The sequence below is a fragment of the Paramormyrops kingsleyae genome, chromosome 5 (assembly GCF_048594095.1).
Source record: "Paramormyrops kingsleyae isolate MSU_618 chromosome 5, PKINGS_0.4, whole genome shotgun sequence".
In the NCBI taxonomy this organism is placed as follows: Eukaryota; Metazoa; Chordata; class Actinopteri; order Osteoglossiformes; family Mormyridae; genus Paramormyrops; species Paramormyrops kingsleyae.
In genome coordinates, this window is record NC_132801.1 from 33,270,938 (window position 1) to 33,290,903 (window position 19,966).

Here is a 19,966-nt window from a genome sequence, read left to right on the forward strand (position 1 = left end):
GGGCAAATGAGTGGTGTGGGGGGAATATTATTCTCTGTCATTTGCAAACTCTACATCAAAGCTTATTGTAACAAAATACTATAACCACTTCTTGCTTCAGTGGAGCTATGATTTATTGGTTTATTTTAATGATAAAGGAAACATTGAAGTTGTAACATGTCTGCATCCTGATGGATGATTGCTGAATAAAATGTGTGGTCAGTCACATTGTTTTTTTTGTTTTTTTTTTTGTAATTTTCCTGGAAAATAGCTTTGCCAAACAGTTTTCTTTCTTTGGAAATCAGATCAAATATTGTGAAAAGCACCTAGTAACAGTGACAGTGTAATAAATATACTCTTGATTGAAAATTCACTTTTCTCTTGTAGTTTGCTAAAGTTTTCAGAGGTTATCTTGGGTTTTTCTATACGCTGGAGGGTTGGAGGTAGCAATGGGGTTTTGCTGCAGGAATGACCAAAACCTTAAACAGTTGACTAGTGTTTGAAGTCATTCCTTTCACCTACACAGTAAAGCTGATAGTATTTACATGAAATTGGTGTTTATTTTAGACTTGCAGGATTCAGTTAAACACCCTTGGTGTAAATTATTGTTGCTTCCAATGGCATGAAAGGACAAATGGTGTAGCAGGGGCAGTTGTGTTTGAGGAGACATTTGATATCCATTTTTTCTATTCTAGACCTAGACCTTTCTGAACCTTTCAGAGGCAAATGCTTGCACACAGTGTGGAGTTGGTCCTTTTATCCTGACAATATGATGAGTTTGTCTGAGTCTCAGAAGCTGCTCTGAGTTTTGTTCTGTGGGAAGCCTTTAAAAAGATTCTGAATAGCCAGTGGGGAAGCAGACTCATGGGACCACTGCACGATGTTGTGACCAGAAACCCACGTAACTGCTCTTCAAAGTCTGCCGTTTAGGGGGAAACCCGAAACCATAGAATTAGCGGCAATTTCGACAGGCGGCTCACACGGGCCGACCCGTGGTGGTCTCAGAGTCGGGCCAGTCCTAACACAGAGGGCGCACATCTCATCAGGGAAAATCCTCCCGAGCCCCGAGCAGGCGTCGGCGTTTTGGCTCCAAGTGGCTCACCCCCAATAAATTCTCTTCACGGGGCCGGTGGTGAGCCAAACAGGCCTCCCCACACACGCTCATTAGCCCTGGCTCCGGGAGCAGAACATGTGACCCTGTTAGGGCTTCCACAGCAATCCAATTGCTGTAATACTGAAATAAAGCAAAGCTATCTGGCCACACCGAGAAAGGTCATGGCAACATGCGAGGAGGGCTGGGCTGGAAGCTAGCAGAGAGACATGAGCCCCAGAAGGTGTCCGCCTGTGTGCCTGGATGGTGCTCAAAGTCCAGCAAAGCCTCAGGCAGCGATATATTTTTTTCTGGATGCGGTCAATGCCAAGAGATTAATTGTTTGCTGCACTACTGTCTGCTTGTGTGAAGGTGTGCTCTATTCCTGTGAAGGTGTGCTCTATTCCTGTGCCTGTAATTTAAAAAAAAAAAAAAAAAAACAGAAGTCTGTAGTTTATTATGTTTGTTTATTGTTGTTTTTCTCCCAAAGTTGAAATTTTGTTGGGGTAACCTTCAGGTAACCTGTAGCTGAGAACTGAACCGAGCACATTTTGCAAACTTTAACTGAGTTACACTCCTGCAGTTAGTAATATTAGTTTTGCATTTCATTTTAAATGCCCAAGGCTGTGGAATACATCTGCACCACATTTTGGGAAAAAAGATTAATGATGTTACAATTTCTAGTATTTGATAGCTTGATTACGCACACGTTATATAATGTTTAATTAGTTTTATTAATGGCTGCCTCTGAGTCAGTATCAGAGCTTAGGTTTATGTAGTTCAAAGCTAGCTTTAAGAGCCAGCAGACCTTTAGGTTCACATGGCTCTTGTCCCTTCGAAACTGGAGAGAGGGTGAGATCAACTATGGCCTCTGGCACCCTGCCTCGAGCTTGACAGTGAGATCTCACTACTTGTCTCCAGAGGCTGGTGACCCAACAGCATCCATATGTAAACTGCCTGCTTGGCGTCAGCTGACAGCCTCTCATCAAACTGTGACTGCCCCCACCCACCCATCTATGACTCCACTTGGGCCCCATCGGCCTCATTCATAGAGTTCTCTCCTGCAGAGCTCACACACCACTCTTGGCCAACACAGCCCAGGCCGACCTACCATCTATGTTTTTAGGGTCAAGATTAGAATAGAATGTTTTCACTGCCATAGTACAGGGAGCAAGTACAATGAAACTTCTGCCTTTCAATATTGCATCTTGCTCTTGTATGAGACACACAGACATATACAGGTGAGAGGTGGGGTCCGAGCGCAGGGTCAGCCATTTGTACAGCACCCAGGAGCAGCTGGGCTTAAGAGCTGAAAGATGATATAAGGACTATGTTGGTTATGGGATTTGAACTGGTAACCTTCTGATCATAAGTACTAACCCACAGAAACGCTTTCTTTAGAGTCATATATAAATGGTGATTATTTAGGATGTGCAACATGGTCAGAACTCTCTCTTCTACTCTACAAGAAAACATTTTGCTGCCCCTTAAGTGAGCACAGCTTGTAGTAAAATGCTGCCATTTGTGTTCATTTCCACAGAGGAGGTGCTCTTAAGCTGCCAACAGGAGAGCAGTGCTCTGCATCTGGTTATACTCTGTTTGAGTTCATGGTTTTAAAATGAAAGTTAACATTCAACAGAAGAGGTAAGGGTACTGCATTAAACAATCCCTAAATGGCTTGCTGTTGATAGCTATATCTGCTCTATCTAAGGAGGAATATTTAGGATCAAGTGAAAAGGGAAGGCATTGATTACCCAGTAATCAAATAAGGATTACATTTAGTGAGTGTCACTACTCAATTAAAACCTTCTCAGGGGATTGCTATTGATTCTTAAGATCCCTTTTAACTAGAAATACTGAATATCTGAGTCTTCCCCCCACTGATCGACTGTTACTGATGATACTATATTTAAAGAATCCAGTGGAGATTATATCTACCTGGGCTTAAATGAGTAAATCTGCGAAAGAGCTGCAGGCAGCCTATAGCACATTTATAATTCATCTTAAGCTTTCCTGTGGAAGTAGCTGTTGGTGTTTGGAGTTTAAAGTTCTCATCGACTTCTCGCCACCACTTCATGACTTATTCATGCTGAGCTCCAAACCGTAATGGTGCTGATTTATTGAGGTGTCGCTTTAGAGAGCTCTTGATGGCTGAAGGTCTTGAGGACGTGGAGATGAATTACTGGAGAGCGTGGGAGCAGTGCAAGTTGCAGAAAATGGAGTTGTTCCATTTACGTTACACTCATCTGTGTGTGTGTGTGTGTGTGTGTGTGTGAGACACTGACTGCATGTGCTTGTGAGTAAAGAGGGCCTGTATTTCTGTATGTATAAGTGCACAGCATCAAATGTCTGTCCTGGTTTTGATGATCTGATATTGATTCACAAAATCCCAAGATCCATCTAGTTACTTTATGGCTTTCGCTCATGATTTAGAAAATATTTTTGCTGAATTCTACGCACAATTTTCGCTGTATCAGTCCTCTTATCATATAGGTGGGACCACTTTCATTCTCACTTGTATAGGAGGGTTACTATAGCACTGCCATCTTGGTGCATTGCCAGTCTAGGTACTTGAGTACTCAGAGCACATGAATGCAAGTGAGTCAAGTCAAGTAGGGCTTTATTCTCAAAGCGATCATATGCAGTACACTGTTTATGGTAACACAAGATAAGGTTATATGAAAGCAAAATGAATAAAACTAAATAAAAGCCAACGATGGAAAGAGAAAATGGATTTGGATGTGACCTGCTGTCAGTAGTGAGAATATTATTAATTGTTTTTTCAAATGTCATGGACACTGAAGCAAATGAAGGTGACTGAAAGTCTGCATATATAAAAAATTTTTATTTCTGGCTGGGTAAAAGAACTGCAGAGGGAAAAGTGTAGACGACATATTTTGGTGTACTTCCAGGGAAGTACAAGAATAAATTTCAGGCTTATTATACATTGTTTCTCCTTATCTTATTTTTGTTATGTAATGGTAACTTAATTACGTTGCTTTGCAATGTTAATGCTACAGTGCTGTGCCTGTTGTCATTGTTTTTACAACAGATCTAGTTTGATTGCACATTAGAGAATGTGTTTGAAACATAGATTGATTCAAGTCAAAACTGAATCCAAACTGAATCCAATGGGCACTTGTGAATTGAAATCGAATTGAATCGTGAGGTCAGTGTGCTAAACAATACCTGCCCTGCAGAAAAAACAGCACAGACCAGCATTATTTCCTTGCTGGTCTATGCTGGTTTGATGCTGGTTAGTGCTGGGCTGGTGGACTAGCATAGCTGTGCTGGTCTACTGGTACATGATGCTGGTCCACCAGCACCAAAACACAACTTATGTTGGTATAACCAGCATGCATTATGCTGGTCATGCTGGTAACCAGCTATGCTAGTTTATGTTGGTTTTTTCAGCAGGGCATATGTTCTTCAAATAAAGACGACCAAAAAGCCACAATGTTCCTAACTGAGAGGCTGCTCTGTCCTGAAATCATAAGGCTTAAAAGTTTTCAAACGCAGTATGTATTTTATAAAATGTTGAATAACTGGACATACTTTATTTGTGATTTCATGTTCGGCAAGGTTGATGTTTTAACTGTATAAAATAATGTAATTTTTTTATACAAATCAACTCATCTGAAACAAAAAAGTACAGTTTTAGGGTTGCCATCTCTCATGCATCTGGCGTGACACTCACACATTCAGACTAACGCTCACACAGGAAATCTTAAAACAAATACTGTATATATTATTCCATTATAAACCTCAAATTATATCAAAAGTGTTGGGGTAGTTTGCAAACCCTACAGACCACTTACAAGGTAATAAAACTGTTATACACAAGTAAATGTGTGTTCATGTGCATGCAGATTTATCTTGAATTGAAAATCTCCCTCCAGCCAGCTGACCAAAGTTGGCAACCCTGCGTTTCATTTGAAATTAACTGTAAAATGCACTGTTTTCGACTGAAGTGGCTTGTCATTCCCTTTGCATTGTTACTCCCGACAATTATAGAATGAATATGAGACAACATTTTATAGCTTTTCTAAACAAGTCCGCCCATACCCAACTGTAATAGCAATTAAAGTGTAATTAATATATTATAAAATAGCGATTAAAGTGTACTTCATATAATTGACGGGAACCAACCCTGGGATGGAAGGACGTGGCCAACCAATATTTATGCAGTCTTCAAATGTCGCCCTGTGTAACGTCTACTTATTGTCTAATGTCAAATATTTCAAAATCGTATTCCTGCTATAAACTAATATTGGTCTCATTTATATTGTTTACATAGAAGCAATAGATGGAGCGAATTCTTAAACACGGTGTCTCTTTCTTCGCCCATTGGCCTATAACTGCAGACTTGCCTGTCATGCTTAGTAAATATATGTCCTTGCAAACTGTAATGTCAACTGATTCTTCTTCTGGTCTGGTCATTTATTTATTATTAACGTTACTTACTTCATTCATATATTATTAATGTAGCATACTTCTGATGATATGTTCTTACGGTGTTAATCATGTGACCCAGTGTTTTTCTTTTTGTGGAATTAAAAATAACTCTGAGAGGAAAAACGTTGCTTTTGCTGGTGGTTCTTAGTATCACATGCTTGCCTAGATGAGGGGGACGTCACAGCATGACGTCACAGCCGCTGCGTAGAAAAAAAACGGAGTGGCAGTGTTAGCGTTCAGCTTGAAAGCCGCAAAAACATATCTAAAATGGGAAAAAGCTGTAGCACGATTGTACAGATAGATTTAACAAGAAATAGGAGCCACCTTTTTACAGACTGCGGAAAACGAAATGAGTAAGCAATCCTACGTGGATCGATCACATATGGCTGATAACCAATCTGTACTATAGGTCTGGATCGATGCCAATACCGATATGATTATGAAATCGGTGTACCTCTAGTGAGCATCATCAAAACCTGACATCCACAAACTTTTTAATGCTAGATTTTTACTTGCCCTATTTGAATACTCTGCTCACATTAACTTAATATTGTCATTTTGGAAACCCTGATTTTTTTTTTTAGCTTATATGGCTAGACTAGCAGTTCTGTATCTTTTATTAAGCTGTCAACATCTCTGTGTGGTGGTGAATGTTCTGGCAGCCTGAGACTGTAGTTAAGCTTAAAAAATTCTCTCTTTGTTACCCTGAAAGGACAGAAACTAGGCTTGGGTACTTATCTGGCAGGTTTACTGTCATGAGACATTTTGCGGTCCAGTGTTGATGTTCTAGGGGTCAGGATCCTAAGAAAACTCATCTGAGGCCAGGCAAGAAGAAAGAGTTCAGAAAAAAGAGACAGTAGATAAGTTATTAGAGAGAATATATCAAGGGATATCAGTAGGGTCTCATCTGTATGTATCAGACACCTGAATATGGGTAAAACATTTTATTTTGTCGTGTTTGGATTAGGTTGTGTGATATTTTGGTTTTATGTAAGACTGTTTATAGTTCTAATAAATCGTTGTAGATGTGGAGAGCTTGGGGGTGTCCAGGCTTGGGGGTGTCCAAGCTTGTTAATCACTGATAAGCAGTTAATTGTTATTTGAAAGTTTATTGGTTAATGGCTAATTATCATCGACCTGGAACAGTTTATGAAGGTGTGTTTGAGCCACATCCCTTCTGGTAAAACCAAGTCTTTCATAAATTCCCCTTTACATTCTTTTAACTACTGTGTTACATGGATGTGTTTGCGTTCCAAATGCTATTTTAGTGCCAACGCTGAGAGGAGAAGGCTTGGGTTCACCTGACTGACCTGAACATCTGAGTTAACAAGCTGTTTGGCTGTTTCCACGTGAACGGAGCATGGAGATGTGACACAGGATGAACCACTGATATCTGTAGACTTTGTTGGGCAAGTAGCCAACCGGGGAATCAATGAATTGGACCAGTGAACTTACTGTAACTGGCTGATGGAGGACTGGCTGGTTGTTCTCTCCATCAGCCCCAAAAGCAGATATGATGGTGAGACTTGTGGTCCCACAGGGCTTGTCATTACTGCTACTGGCTCAAACTCAGATGGCTTTGGCCTGTGAGAGCATAAGCTGGGACGGAACAGTATTTGCAGCTGGAGATGATGAGAAAGGGGAATGGCTAAGACACAATGAGCACCATTCTCATTCCAGCACTGTCACGGCAAGCTTGGCATTGGCTGCATGAGTAGTTCAACACTGGAGTTTACTTCAGCAGTGTAGGGGTTAATGAAAACTGTATTTTAACATACTAGCTCAATTTTTAAAACCATCCATCCATCATTTATGATTGCTTATCCAGTATAGGGACACGGGTTAGAGACAAGGTGCACCCTCGACAGAAGTATCATTATAAAAGCCTAGATAATGATATGTTTAGGGTTAAGTTTTATAGAAAATAATAATTGTAGGCTGTACTTTTTTCAAAGAGGGAAATGTCACTGTCCACTACTGTGCCCCTCCATTATTCACAGAATAATTCTGAACATTAATTTCGGGTGGAAAGTTTTCCCCAAGAGATGTGATTAGAAGAAGGCTCTTTGACCATGTGACCCTGTGACTGGTTTGTCCGACAAAATATATCCTAGACATATAAATTTTAATATTTATGAATTCATTATTCATTCATTTAATAAACACACAAACACTTGCAGTGAATGGTATGTTGTACCCTCTTGGAGTAATGTGACAGGCTTGCATGGCGATTTGAGACAGTGACAGTCTGTGGTGAGGAACACTGAAAGAGATTCATATAGCATGGGGAGCAGATCATGGCAGTAAGCCTGAGAAAGGTTCCACATCCAGAACTGCCTGGTTTTTTCTACCTTTCTTCTAGTGGCGAGTTTATCAACCTGGGATCCATGACCCTTCCCTGGGGCGTCTGCTGAAATGCATGGTAAATAGATTAAATGTCAGTGTAATCGCTTGGTTCATGCAAAGGCCTCCCCATGCAGCAGGAAATATATTAAAGGCCCCCTCTCCCCGGTTCTTAGTTACTTATATGATTATGCATTAGTGGTAGGGGGTCCCCAGCTCGGCTCTGCTCTGTTTTCATTTGGAGGGACCTGATTTAGGATTTGAGAAGCCCGTCTAGCGATGTGGGAGTGTTGGTTTCCCTAAGCAGGCTGGAATTTGGACCTCCAAGGTCTGTTTCTCACATCTTTTCTGTGGCTGCTTTCCTGCCATGGCTTAATCAGGCTGCACACTCCTCTGTGTCTTTTGAGGATATTTTTCCACGGGTTCACAGATGATTCTGTGATGTGTTTAATTATTTGAAGCATTCATGAAATGTTTAAAGATATCCCTTTATCTGTTGCCTAACATCTTAGTGCTATTTAGAATGATCTAAAATGTAATCTCAAGCGTCATGAAATGTACAACAGAAACTGAGAAATGTGTCTCGGCTAATTCCTCATTTGGGTCTTTTTGAAATTATTTAAATATCCTTAAATAATGTAAATGCATTGAAATATTTCTTCAAATGATTCCTGGTTCGTTTGTCTCTCCGTAGAGTATAAGGCCTTTCCTGGCATCTTACATTTTGCTTCTGATAGCTGGCCCTTGATATCTCTCCCCCAGTCCCCTGCTGCGTGAGCAGCTCTTCTTTTAACCACTGGAGGTTTGCTGTATCTCAGCTCGCTAATGTGGTTAAGGCGATAAGCTTCACGTTGTGTTGACTGTGAGTACTGCTGCTGCTCGCCGGATGTGTGACTCACTGCCCATCCAGATAGTTTTTGCTACTTTGGGATATTCAGTTGGGAATTTATGATACAGGTACTTAAATATAGGGCTGCAACTAATGATTATTTTGGTAGCCGACTAATCGTTCAGTGTTTTTTTTTTTTTTTTTTTTTTTTTGTCGATTAGTCACGATTATTTCATGCCTGACTATTTTGATGCCTGCGTCCTTTGGTTGCACATCCTGTTCCGGGCTCCAGTGCATGTCTTACCTCATCTGCTCACGTCTGTCCCCCTGTAAATGTCCCCCCGATGTGTCTGCATTATGATGATTCAAATTTATAGTAATCACATTAAAATAACAACCAGTGAAACATATGAATTTGATAATCAGATGTTTTTATATTAGTGTGACCAATTATTATTATTATTATCACAATAAAAAAGAAATACATCAAACAATACAAACTAAAGTGTCTTAAAGTCCAAAAGTTTAAATAAAGCTTCAATTGAAATAAAATAAAACAATGTATAAAAGATTCAGTTCTGTTTCTAACGTGTCAACAATACAAAATCTGTTTCGATGATTTTTTGTAGTCGACGTCGTCGATTATGTCGACTAATCGTTGCAGTCCTACTTAAATAATATGTGCTTCCGTTGACTGACATTTGCATGGTTGAGCGGCTCATGGTGTGATAGCATGTTCTATCATTAGAATCATGTGTGTGTATGTATGTATATTTTAATGCATGTTTATATGATGATTAAACATGAACAGTGGTATGACTGGCTAGCCTAGCGACTAGAGGTGCACCGATCTGATATTCGGCATCAGTACTGGAACTGATCCATACCTTATGAGACAGATTGGGTATCCGGTACTTACCTAGTTTTCACCAGTCTGTGAAAAAATAGTTCTTATTTCTTGTTAATTCATTTTATGCAATTAGTCGCATGACAGCTTTCCTATTTTAGATGTGTTTTTACGGATTTCAAGCCGAACGCTGCCACTAACTGGGTGTGAGAATAGTGATTTCTGCCTGTTGTGATGTCATGTGCATACAATTTGCAGGAGGAGGAGCGTAAGAACATCAGATAAGACTGATGATAACAATTGCGACTTGCATGCTTGCGAAGCAAACTTACAAACACTTGCAATATGGAAGTATTTTATGCTTGAAACAACATCTAGTAGGAGAGCGATTTGAAATCTTTGTAAAAACAAAGTTTTGAGAGGTGAAAGTATGGTGGACAATACAACAAAATCAATCATGCACCTACCTTAAAAATCATCACATAAAGGAATCAGGAGTTGAGACAAGTCAAAGAGAAAAAAACTGTATCAAAAAACAGCTGACTTGGACTGAGGTGTTTAGTCGTCATGAAAAACTTCTAAACAATAACCCAAAAGAAGCTAAAACAATAGAAAAGGTGCTAGTATTCATTATTAATGTAGACAATGTGGTATTTTCTTGTTGTTGGATAAGTGTAAAATCCCAGTAAACAAAGTGCATGCAATTAATTGATATTTTATTGTCCCTGTGGGGAAATTGCTTTTATGCCTCCCTCAGCTTGCTCTTTGTAGAGTAAGTTGTCTGCAAAGGGCAGCCACCTGTTGGGACACCCAGGGAGCTGGGGGTTAAGGGCCTTGCTCAAGGACCTGCAGACGTGCTGAGGCTGGGTTTGAACCGGCGACCTTTTGATTACAGGCACACAGGCTTAGCCCACTGAGCCACATGCTGCCCCATGTGTGCAAGATGACGTGGGTAATTTGAAAAAAATTGGATAATTTGGGAGTCACTAGCTTGGGCTGTTTCACGCACTCACTACAGCTAGTGATACACAAGGGGCTGCAAAGTGACGCCATTGGCAGTGGGAGAAACATTTTGGGGCATTTTAAGCATTCGCCACTTGCATATATTCACTTATAAAACATAAGTTGAACTGCAAATGCCTCAAAAATGCTTAAAACAAATGTTTTAAGTTTAAAAATAGAGCTCTGATATCGGATCGGTACTCATCGGGCGATACACTCTGTTCAGGTATCGAGATCATATAAGTGAATAAGTGGGATCAGCACACTTCTACTAGCAACAGCAGATGTACACAGATTTAGGTGGGGGGGGTATGACTGTGCTCTGTCTGGGGGGGGCTCCACATCGCATCTCCCCATCTTCAGGCCGCCCACTGCTCTCCTCCTCCTGTCTGAAGCTGACCTTCTACCCCACCTGTGGCCCCATCAGAGCCGACCAGTAGGGCTGGATGATTTGGGGAAAATATCTAATCACGATTTTTCTGACAGACATTGCAATTATGATTTGATTTGCGATATATTTTTTTAATGTTAAGCTTCAGTTCAATATTCAGTGTGTAGTAAATTTAAACCATATGATGCAGCATTACCACATGAGATATTTTTTATGTTAAGCTTCAGTTCAATATTCAGTGTGTAGTAAATTTAAACCATACGATGCAGCATTACCACATGAGATACCATCAAAATATTCACAGGTCTATATTCTAATGCAAGGATGAGAATTTAAAGATGTGGTGTGTTAAGTTAAATAAAGTAATAATTAAAACAATTGCAATTGTTTTCCTTTTTGCTACAATCTTGCAAGTAACGCTGATTACCCCTCTAATAACACTAGAACCCAAGCCAATGAACAAGCAAGAACTACTTTTTTTTGTGTGCAGCCCTCTTGTTTGCGCTAATGTGTTATTAGTAGAGGTCGACCGATATGGGTTTTTCAATAGCTAATGCTGATATTTAGGAGTAAGGGTCAGCCGTGTCACGTCCAGCTCCGTCCGATCCTCGTGTGTGCCACACCCCCTCATTACCTCGTGTCAAAACCTGATTGTCATCACCTGTTGCCTATTCCTTTTGCTTTGTCTTGTGTATTTAGTCCGAGTCTCAGTCAGTCTTCCCCAGATCCGTCATTGTATTGTTTCGATGTTTGTGCCTGTCAGCTATTCCGTCGTCAATAAATCCCCGTTTACCCGACTTCCCGGCATCTTTTCCCTGCTTTCCCGTTCGCCTGCAAGCCGTAACGTGACAAGCCGATGGTCGATATATGCTGGCGATATTTTTTGGCTGAAATTTGGACATTTTCCCCGCTATTTGCATGATAAAATATCACACTAATAATAACAAACGATACACAAAATTTATTGCATTTATTGAATACTGACTTGTGTAAATTTCAATATAAACTTAAATAAAGAAAACACAATACAACTTGTAAACAATAACTTAAACTTATAAACAATAAAAATAGCAGCATCAGAATCTCTTTAGCAGCAAACTCCTTCTTCAGCTCCCAAGCTCACCAGCTGGCTGCAGATATCGCACCTGGCTTTTCCTGGTGTTGGCTTGGTGAAATGCTGCCATACAGGATTAGATTTTTGTTCAGCCATCAGCAATTACTAAAACAGAAGAGAAAATGCAAGGTTAGCATTTTTATTATAGTGTATTAGTGAGTCAATTCATTCTACAATTCCAGTATTACATGCACATTAAAACAGTTACACTCTAATATATTTTGAAAGAAAAAAAAACACTATTAACTAAGTGCATCATGGCATGATGAGTAGTGTACAAGTCCTTTCACTAACATGTTGTTTATGTTGTTAGCAGACAGATAGCTTACAAGCCAAATTCACAATCAGAATCTAGCGATCGCAGAAAATAAAGTAAAATAACTTTGTCATATTACACAGCCTTGTATGCAAGGACAACATAATTTATTTATGTTAAAGCGAGGCTTTTATTTTATTACTGTTGTGGGATTAAGATTAATTTTACAAGATTAATCTTTGGAAATACTTGAATTATTAAGCACAAAAACATATGACATAAACACGACTGTATTATGGGTTTTACGGCTTTTTTGGGGGGTGACCGACTCCGCTGCTGTGAGAATTACTGACTGTCTCATTGTTGTTTTGATGGGTTAGCGGTATGCTAATGCTATTGCCCATTAACAAAAACGAAAGGTGTGATACGCTGAAGTATGTCGCTGGTGTTTAAAAGGAGCTCGCCGGTTCTATTGATGATAGGACCTTTCTGAAAAAATCTTGGACCATGAAATAGGAAGCCAATTCACTTATAGCTCAGTAGCGGAATCAGTATTTTTTCTGCACTATGAATGCACCATTTTCCTTTGGTTTCACGTTTTTGTCATTTGTGGGCCTATGCGCAGTTTTCTTTGGCCACTTCTGATTGGTGAGCATGACTGGGATGCGAGAAACATAGCGCATGTGATTGGTGAGAATGACTGTCACACATGAAAAGTCGGCATGAATTTGTAAAACTATTCTCACAACAATTTTAGGCCCAATCCCAAACTACTGTATACCCTTGACACTCCGCCTTCATTTCGAATCACACTCCCTCTGAGTCATCCTCACAACACGCCCTGTGCACTTAAACTGAAGGAAATTGTCACAAGAAAGCGGCGTCTTTTTACAGTCTTCTTTACCTAGGGTGACCAGATAATCCATGTCAGGGAGGACACTCTGAGCTAGGACAGGAATTGTAAATTACCATTTCAATTAAAAGGACCTGGATTTCACTTTAGCACTGATGTTCTCGCTGTGTGCTAATTGGTCAGTCTCCTATAATCGTGCATGTGTCACTAATGCTAATGTGAAACAGCTGGATGAGTCTTTCAGTCAAGGAAACAAACCAGTCAAAGCAGAAGAAGAGCTGAACTATTTAGCCGAGCACAGGAACCTTTCAGTTTGAAAGTAGTTTGTAAAACCCGAAGTAGCTCAAAATGTCCTCCCTGACATGGATTATCTGGTCACCCTATTCGCGTGGTTTCTAGTTTGTAAAGTACACAAAATCTCTCTTAATCGGATCACAATAAAATCTATCTGTACTGACCAGCTACAAATAGCTGCTTTCCTATGCTTTCCATGTAACATAGACTTTCTACAGTATGTGTATTTCACAGTGCTGTTAGAATCCAATTATTACATTATCAAGAACATGACATTGTGTATTTTTTTCTTTTTTCGCGCTGTTCTGTTTCCTGTGCGCTAGGAATTGTGCGATATGGAAGTGGTAGGGGAATCGGGGAATCGCGCCAGCCACCATCGTTGCTGACTCGCTTCAGGAGGACATAACCGACCACTCCCCCTTTGAGACACACTTCTACATGGCGACGGGTCACGGGAACACGCAAACTAAGGCGGAGTGTGTATGGACCGGTTTGAGACTGGGCCTTAGACTCTGGGTCCGACGTGCCTTTTTGCGATTTGCTAATCGCTTTGTTTCAAATCGCGATTTCGATTTGAAATCGATAAATCGTCCAGCCCTACCGACCAGCATACGGGGGTCGGGCATGGGGAGTGAGGAGATTGCCGTGAGAAAGTTAGTACTACTGGCATAGTGATAGCAGCTGGAGAGCGATTGTTTTAGACAATGGTGACTCCTGTGAAATCAAGACAGATATAAAAATAGCACAAGTCACAAGAAAGGTGTTTTTCACTGTCTCTTTCAAAATCACTATACTTTCAAGTTGGTATTTACTACGGACACTATTAAGACCAGATGCCTAAGGTTATCGTAACTTGACCCATTAATAATAGCAGTGGTGTAAGTAAATGTACAGTAACCTTTGTTATGCTTTGCAGCAATTAAATTTTTTTGACCCAGACTGGGATCAAGATCTTGCTGTAGTATTTGGTCATACCATTGCCCCGAGGATGATGATTACCTGGTATTTACCATGTGACATGTGAATTTAAAATCAAATTTTGTCACTACATTTCTTTTGTGGTTGGTTCACCTAAACATTAGGGTGATTTCAGCGAACGTGACCACCAAAACACAATGAGGCATGCATTGATGGCTGAACCAGCAAACATGAAGGCATCAGAGTGTTCACAAGAGGCTGGATTAGGGCCAAACTCCAAAAAAAATAATGGCCAAACATTTATCGAGTGAATATGCACACCTGCATATGCCTGTGTTCGGTGTGGAATGGGAATGGACATGGAAGAGCATTTGTCCACCTTTGCTGGCTCCAGATTATTTTGGGGGTGGGGGAAGTTGATATCAAAGGAGAAACAAAAGAATGTCACAAAAAAAAACCATTTTCTTAAATTGCACAATAATTGTGGCTGTGATTTTTGTATATTTATGTAATTCTGAGAACTAGTAAAATTATACTTGCGTCACATGCTTGCTTTTGGGGAAAACTGTGTTCCGGCCCCCATTGGCTTTGCACTGTTTATTTGCCCAATGTGTTTAATTAAAAAAAATAAATTGTAGTACATTTTGGCCTTAGTGGATGTGATGCCCCACAGGATGGCAATTCTTAGTAAAACTTGATACAATTTAAATGAAAAATGTGTGAATGAAATGGAAGCTCATTTTTCCTGAGAAATAAGAATATTGAGAAGATGGTCTGTGGGTAATACGTGTACGATTCATTGACAATTAATTACCATCTTAATTGTTAGATTGCATACTCTTTCTAAACCTGAAATTACTTGGCACTTTCACTTCTATTGGTAATTGCAATGGGCAGTGATTTGTTAGACATTTTACTTGAATTTAGAGACTGACCATCAGTCTTTTTTATTTTTTATTTTTGGCGATCTGTGTTCTGGAAGTGCGTGCTCCATGCACATGAGCTGCATTGCAATCATTTTTTTAAATGTCATTGGTGTGGAAATATTGCAAAGTTTGTGAACAACAGAGTAAGATTGCAATTTGTAATGTCTACAAAAGAAAAGTTAATTGCGGAGGAACTACAGCAAAGATGTTCGACATGACCAATTTGATTGACATTGAAGGGCCATCACCCCAAAGAACACACTCAGTATGTGAAATGTGTTGATGCTAAACAGGCAAAAGCTCAATCCTCATTCAGCCATCGGTACAGGAGATATTTCACAAAACCCAATGTTACAACCTAGATATTCAAAAAAAGTACTAGTCATTACAAAGAAAGTAAAGGAATTAATTGCACTACAGATCAGCCGTTTTTTGGTCATACAGGATCATGGTTTTCTCAGACTCTGGGTGCACATGGATCCACAATAAAAAAGTGCCCATTAAATGATTATTTTCGAATGTGGCTATACCCAATATGTATAATACTGTGTCATTCCACATTAAATTTGATGTCACATCCATACGTTTTAAAACTGATATGTAGAGCTCTAAGTCTGACAGCCAAGTATATCAATCTTGACTTAAAATTATGTAAAGTTGTCTTACAGGCACAAGAATTTTCTGGCTTGCGGACAGCATCTGCTCCTGCAACAGCTTGACGAAATGCTTAAAGCCTAGAACATTCCCAAGAGCAAAGTGCATGCAATTTTGAGAGATGATACCCCAAATACAGTCAGTCCTGCTAAAATGAACTAATCCATTCCTGAAAACATAAGAACATAAGAACATAAGAAATTTACAAACGAGAGGAGGCCATTCGGCCCATCAAGCTCGTTTGGGGAGAACTTAGCTAATATCTCAGAGTTGTTAAAATCTTATCTAGCTCTGATTTAAAGGAACCCAGGGTTTTAGCTTCCACTACATTAGCAGGAAGACTATTCCATACTCTGACTACACGCTGTGTAAAGAAGTGCTTCCTCAAATTTGTTTTAAAATGTTCTCCCGCTAATTTCCACTTATGGCCACGAGTTCTAGTATTTAGACTAATATTGAAATAGTCATTTGGCTGAACAGCATCCAGACCCGTTAGAATCTTATAGACCTGAATCATATCCCCCCTTAGTCTCCTTTGCTCAAGGCTGAACAGATTCAGTTCCGCTAACCTCTCCTCGTAAGACATTCCTCTAAGACCAGGAATCATTCTCGTAGCTCTTCGTTGCACCTTTTCTAAGGCAGCAATGTCCTTCTTGAGGTATGGTGACCAAACCTGCACACAGTATTCTAGGTGGGGTCTTACCAAGGAATTATATAAGTGTAACATCACCTCCCTTGACTTAAACTCCACACATCTAGAGATATAACCCAACATTCTGTTCGCCTTTTTTATTGCTTCCCCACATTGGCGAGAGTGGGACATGGAAGCATCAACATACATACCGAGATCTTTCTCGTAATCAGCTACCTTTATTTCAGTGGAACCCATAAAATATCTGTACTGTATATTTCTGCTCCCTGCATGGATTACCTTACATTTATCTGTGTTAAATTTCATCTGCCAAGTATCAGCCCATTCGCTAATTAAATCCAGATCCCGTTGAAGCCTCTCTGCTGCTTGATTAGTATCTGCTACCCCGCCCACCTTAGTGTCGTCTGCAAATTTAACCAGTTTACTGTATGTATTCGTGTCAATATCATTAATGTAAATTAGGAACAATAGTGGTCCTAAAATTGAACCCTGCGGTACCCCACTATAAACGGAGGCCCACTGTGACATAGTGCCTCTAATAACTACTCGCTGCTTCCTATCAGTTAGCCAGTTTTTGATCCAAGCTGCCACAGTTCCTAAAATTCCTGCAGCTTTAAGCTTTAACAAGAGCCGTTTGTGGGGGACAACATCAAAGGCTTTCTGGAAATCTAAGTAAATCACATCATAGGCCTTTTTGTGATCAATTTCACTTGTAGCTTCCTCAAAGAACTCAAGCAGATTCGTTAAGCAGGATCTACCTCTCCTAAATCCATGTTGGCTATCCTTTATAATGTTATTTGCATCTAGGTAATCTACCATTTTCACTTGAATTATAGCTTCCATTATTTTTCCAGTAATGCTAGTTAAACTGATTGGCCTATAGTTTGCTGGATTACTTCTATCCCCTTTTTTGAATATGGGTGTTATATTAGCATGCTTCCAATCTGATGGTACCACACCCGCAGATAACGATTTCTGGAATATTAAAGTCAAAGGTTGGCTAATAATATCCCTCATCTCTTTCAAGACTAAAGGTAAGATGCCATCAGGCCCCTGCGATTTATTTATTTTGAGTTTAGCTAGGCTTAGTATCACATCAACCTCAGTTATACATATATTGGTCATAGACGATGCTGTATTCGTATTAATTGGTGGTAAATTACTTGTGTTCTCTATTGTGAACACCCTTGAAAAATAATCATTAAACTCGTTTACCATATCAATTTCGTTATCAATTATAAGGCCCTTACTATCCTGCAAATTAGTGATTTCAGCTTTTAGTGCTCTCTTAGAGTTAAAATATTGGAAGAAACCTTTACTGTCATGCTTAGCCTCCAATGCAATTTTTCTTTCTACATCCCTCTTTGATAGCCTAATGTCATTTTTTAACTCTGCCTGTAGACTTAGATACTCCTGCTTGATTTTGAAATCATTAGTTATTTTCCAGTTGTGGAACAGAGCCCTTTTCCTCCTGACTTTATTCTTAATTTCCTTAGTAAACCACCTTGGTTGGCGTTTCCTAGATTTAGTTTTGCTGGAAACAGGTATGAAGTCCTCTTGCACTTGCAACAATGTGCTTTTGAAAAATTCCCATGCCTCTTCAACTGTTTTGCTATTTAACTCTGTCCAGTTTACAGTTTCTAATTTCCGTCTCATACCATTAAAGTTAGCCTTCCTAACATTGTATACTTTTAATTTAGACTTTGCTCTTCGGACACTAAAATTAACCTCGAATTTAACCATGTTATGATCACTACCGTACAATGGGTCTAAAACCTCTAATTTTCCAATCCTATCCTGGTTATTACAAAAAACGAGATCAAGAAGGGCTTCTCCCCTGGTAGGAGTATTAACAAACTGAGTAAAAAAACAATCCTGTACTAATTCCACCATCTCAAGTTCATTTACAGAAGAGCCAGAGACTGTGTCCCACTGTATCCCAGGTAAATTAAAATCACCCATAACCACTACATCATTTTTATTACTCATAATCCTGATATCATCATATAATATTCTGCTTTCCTCTACAGCTACATTAGGTGCCCTATAACAAACCCCGACAATTAGGCCATTTGAATCTTTAGCATCAAGTTTGATCCATACAGCTTCTGAATTTTTATTTTTATCAGTGAGTTCCCTTGCCTGCAAGTTTTCTTTTACGTATACTGCAACACCACCTCCCTTCTTGCCTATCCGGTCTCTACGGAACAACGTATAACCATCCATATTATATTCATCACCATCATTGTCACTCATCCATGTTTCAGTTATTCCTATAATGTCGTAATTGTCTGAAGAAATTAAAGCCTCTAAGTCATTAATTTTGTTTCTAATACTCCTAGCATTCAAATACAGACCACTAATGGTAGGCCTTTTACATTGTCTACTTTTAATATTTATTTGGGCTTTCCGTCTCTCCCCACATAAATTCATAACTGACCTCCCTGCCCCCCCAGTCCCTAGTTTAAACATTCCTCAACTATTCTGCACATACGCCTCCCCAATACACTGGTTCCCCTATGGTTCAGATGCAACCCGTCCGGCTTGAACAGGTCCCACCTGTTCCAGAAGGTCTTCCAGTGCCCCATAAACCTGAACCCCTCTTTCCTACACCACCATTTTAGCCACGCATTTAATCCCCTTATCTCAGCTAATTTTGCCTGACTTGCACGTGGCACGGGAAGTATTCCAGAGAATACCACCGTGGATGTTCTGCTTCTAAGCTTATCCGCGACTTCTATAAATTTATCTTGCAGAACAGCCCTTCTGCCCTTTCCTATGTCATTGGTGCCAACATGCACCACGACCACTGGATCCACCCCGGCTGGGGCCAAAAGCCTGTCCACTCGATCTGGAAGGTCCCCTACCTGGGCACCAGGCAGGCAAGACACCGTACGGGACCCTCTATCACGGGTGCACACATAACTATCTACACCTCTTATAATTGAATCCCCTACTACCACAACCTCCCTCCTACTGGGGTTAGGTGGCTCCTTGGTGCCCAAGGGCCCACCTGCCTCCCCAGTCTCTTCCGGCTCTAAAGCTGGAAGCACCTGAAAGCGGTTAGAAACCGTTACTTCAGGTGATGCCGCCTCTGTGAACTGTGTACGCCCTTTTCTACGTCTACGACCTACGTTCACCCAGCTCTCTCGACCTACCTGTTCATCATTCTCCCCCCTCCCCGCTTGTGACGTACACATAGTCTCCCTAGAAGGCGTATTAACTCTCTCCTTTAACTCATTGCTATGCTGGATGAGAGCCAGTCGCTCCTCTAGGTCACGAACCTGGACCATGAGTGAGTCAACTAACCCACATCGCTCGCAGACGAAGTCCGACTGGACGCAAGCATCCAGAAGGGCAAAC

The 19,966-nt window shown here is 40.2% G+C and overlaps 1 protein-coding gene across 2 annotated transcripts in view; it reads left to right on the forward strand.

Annotated features, from left to right (window-relative positions):
- The window catches only part of ankfn1b (ankyrin repeat and fibronectin type III domain containing 1b), a 200,455-nt gene that overhangs the window by 18,323 nt on the left and 162,166 nt on the right, over positions 1-19,966 (forward strand). The window contains exon 1 of one of the 2 annotated variants that reach the window (XM_023819213.2): positions 2,657-2,713. The exons of the other annotated variant lie outside the window; for it this stretch is intronic. Within the exon in view, the coding sequence (XP_023674981.2) occupies positions 2,688-2,713 (26 nt within the window). The 5' untranslated portion in view covers positions 2,657-2,687. Of the gene's footprint in view, positions 1-2,656; positions 2,714-19,966 lie in introns of those variants that run through there. 2 annotated transcript variants of the gene reach the window in all.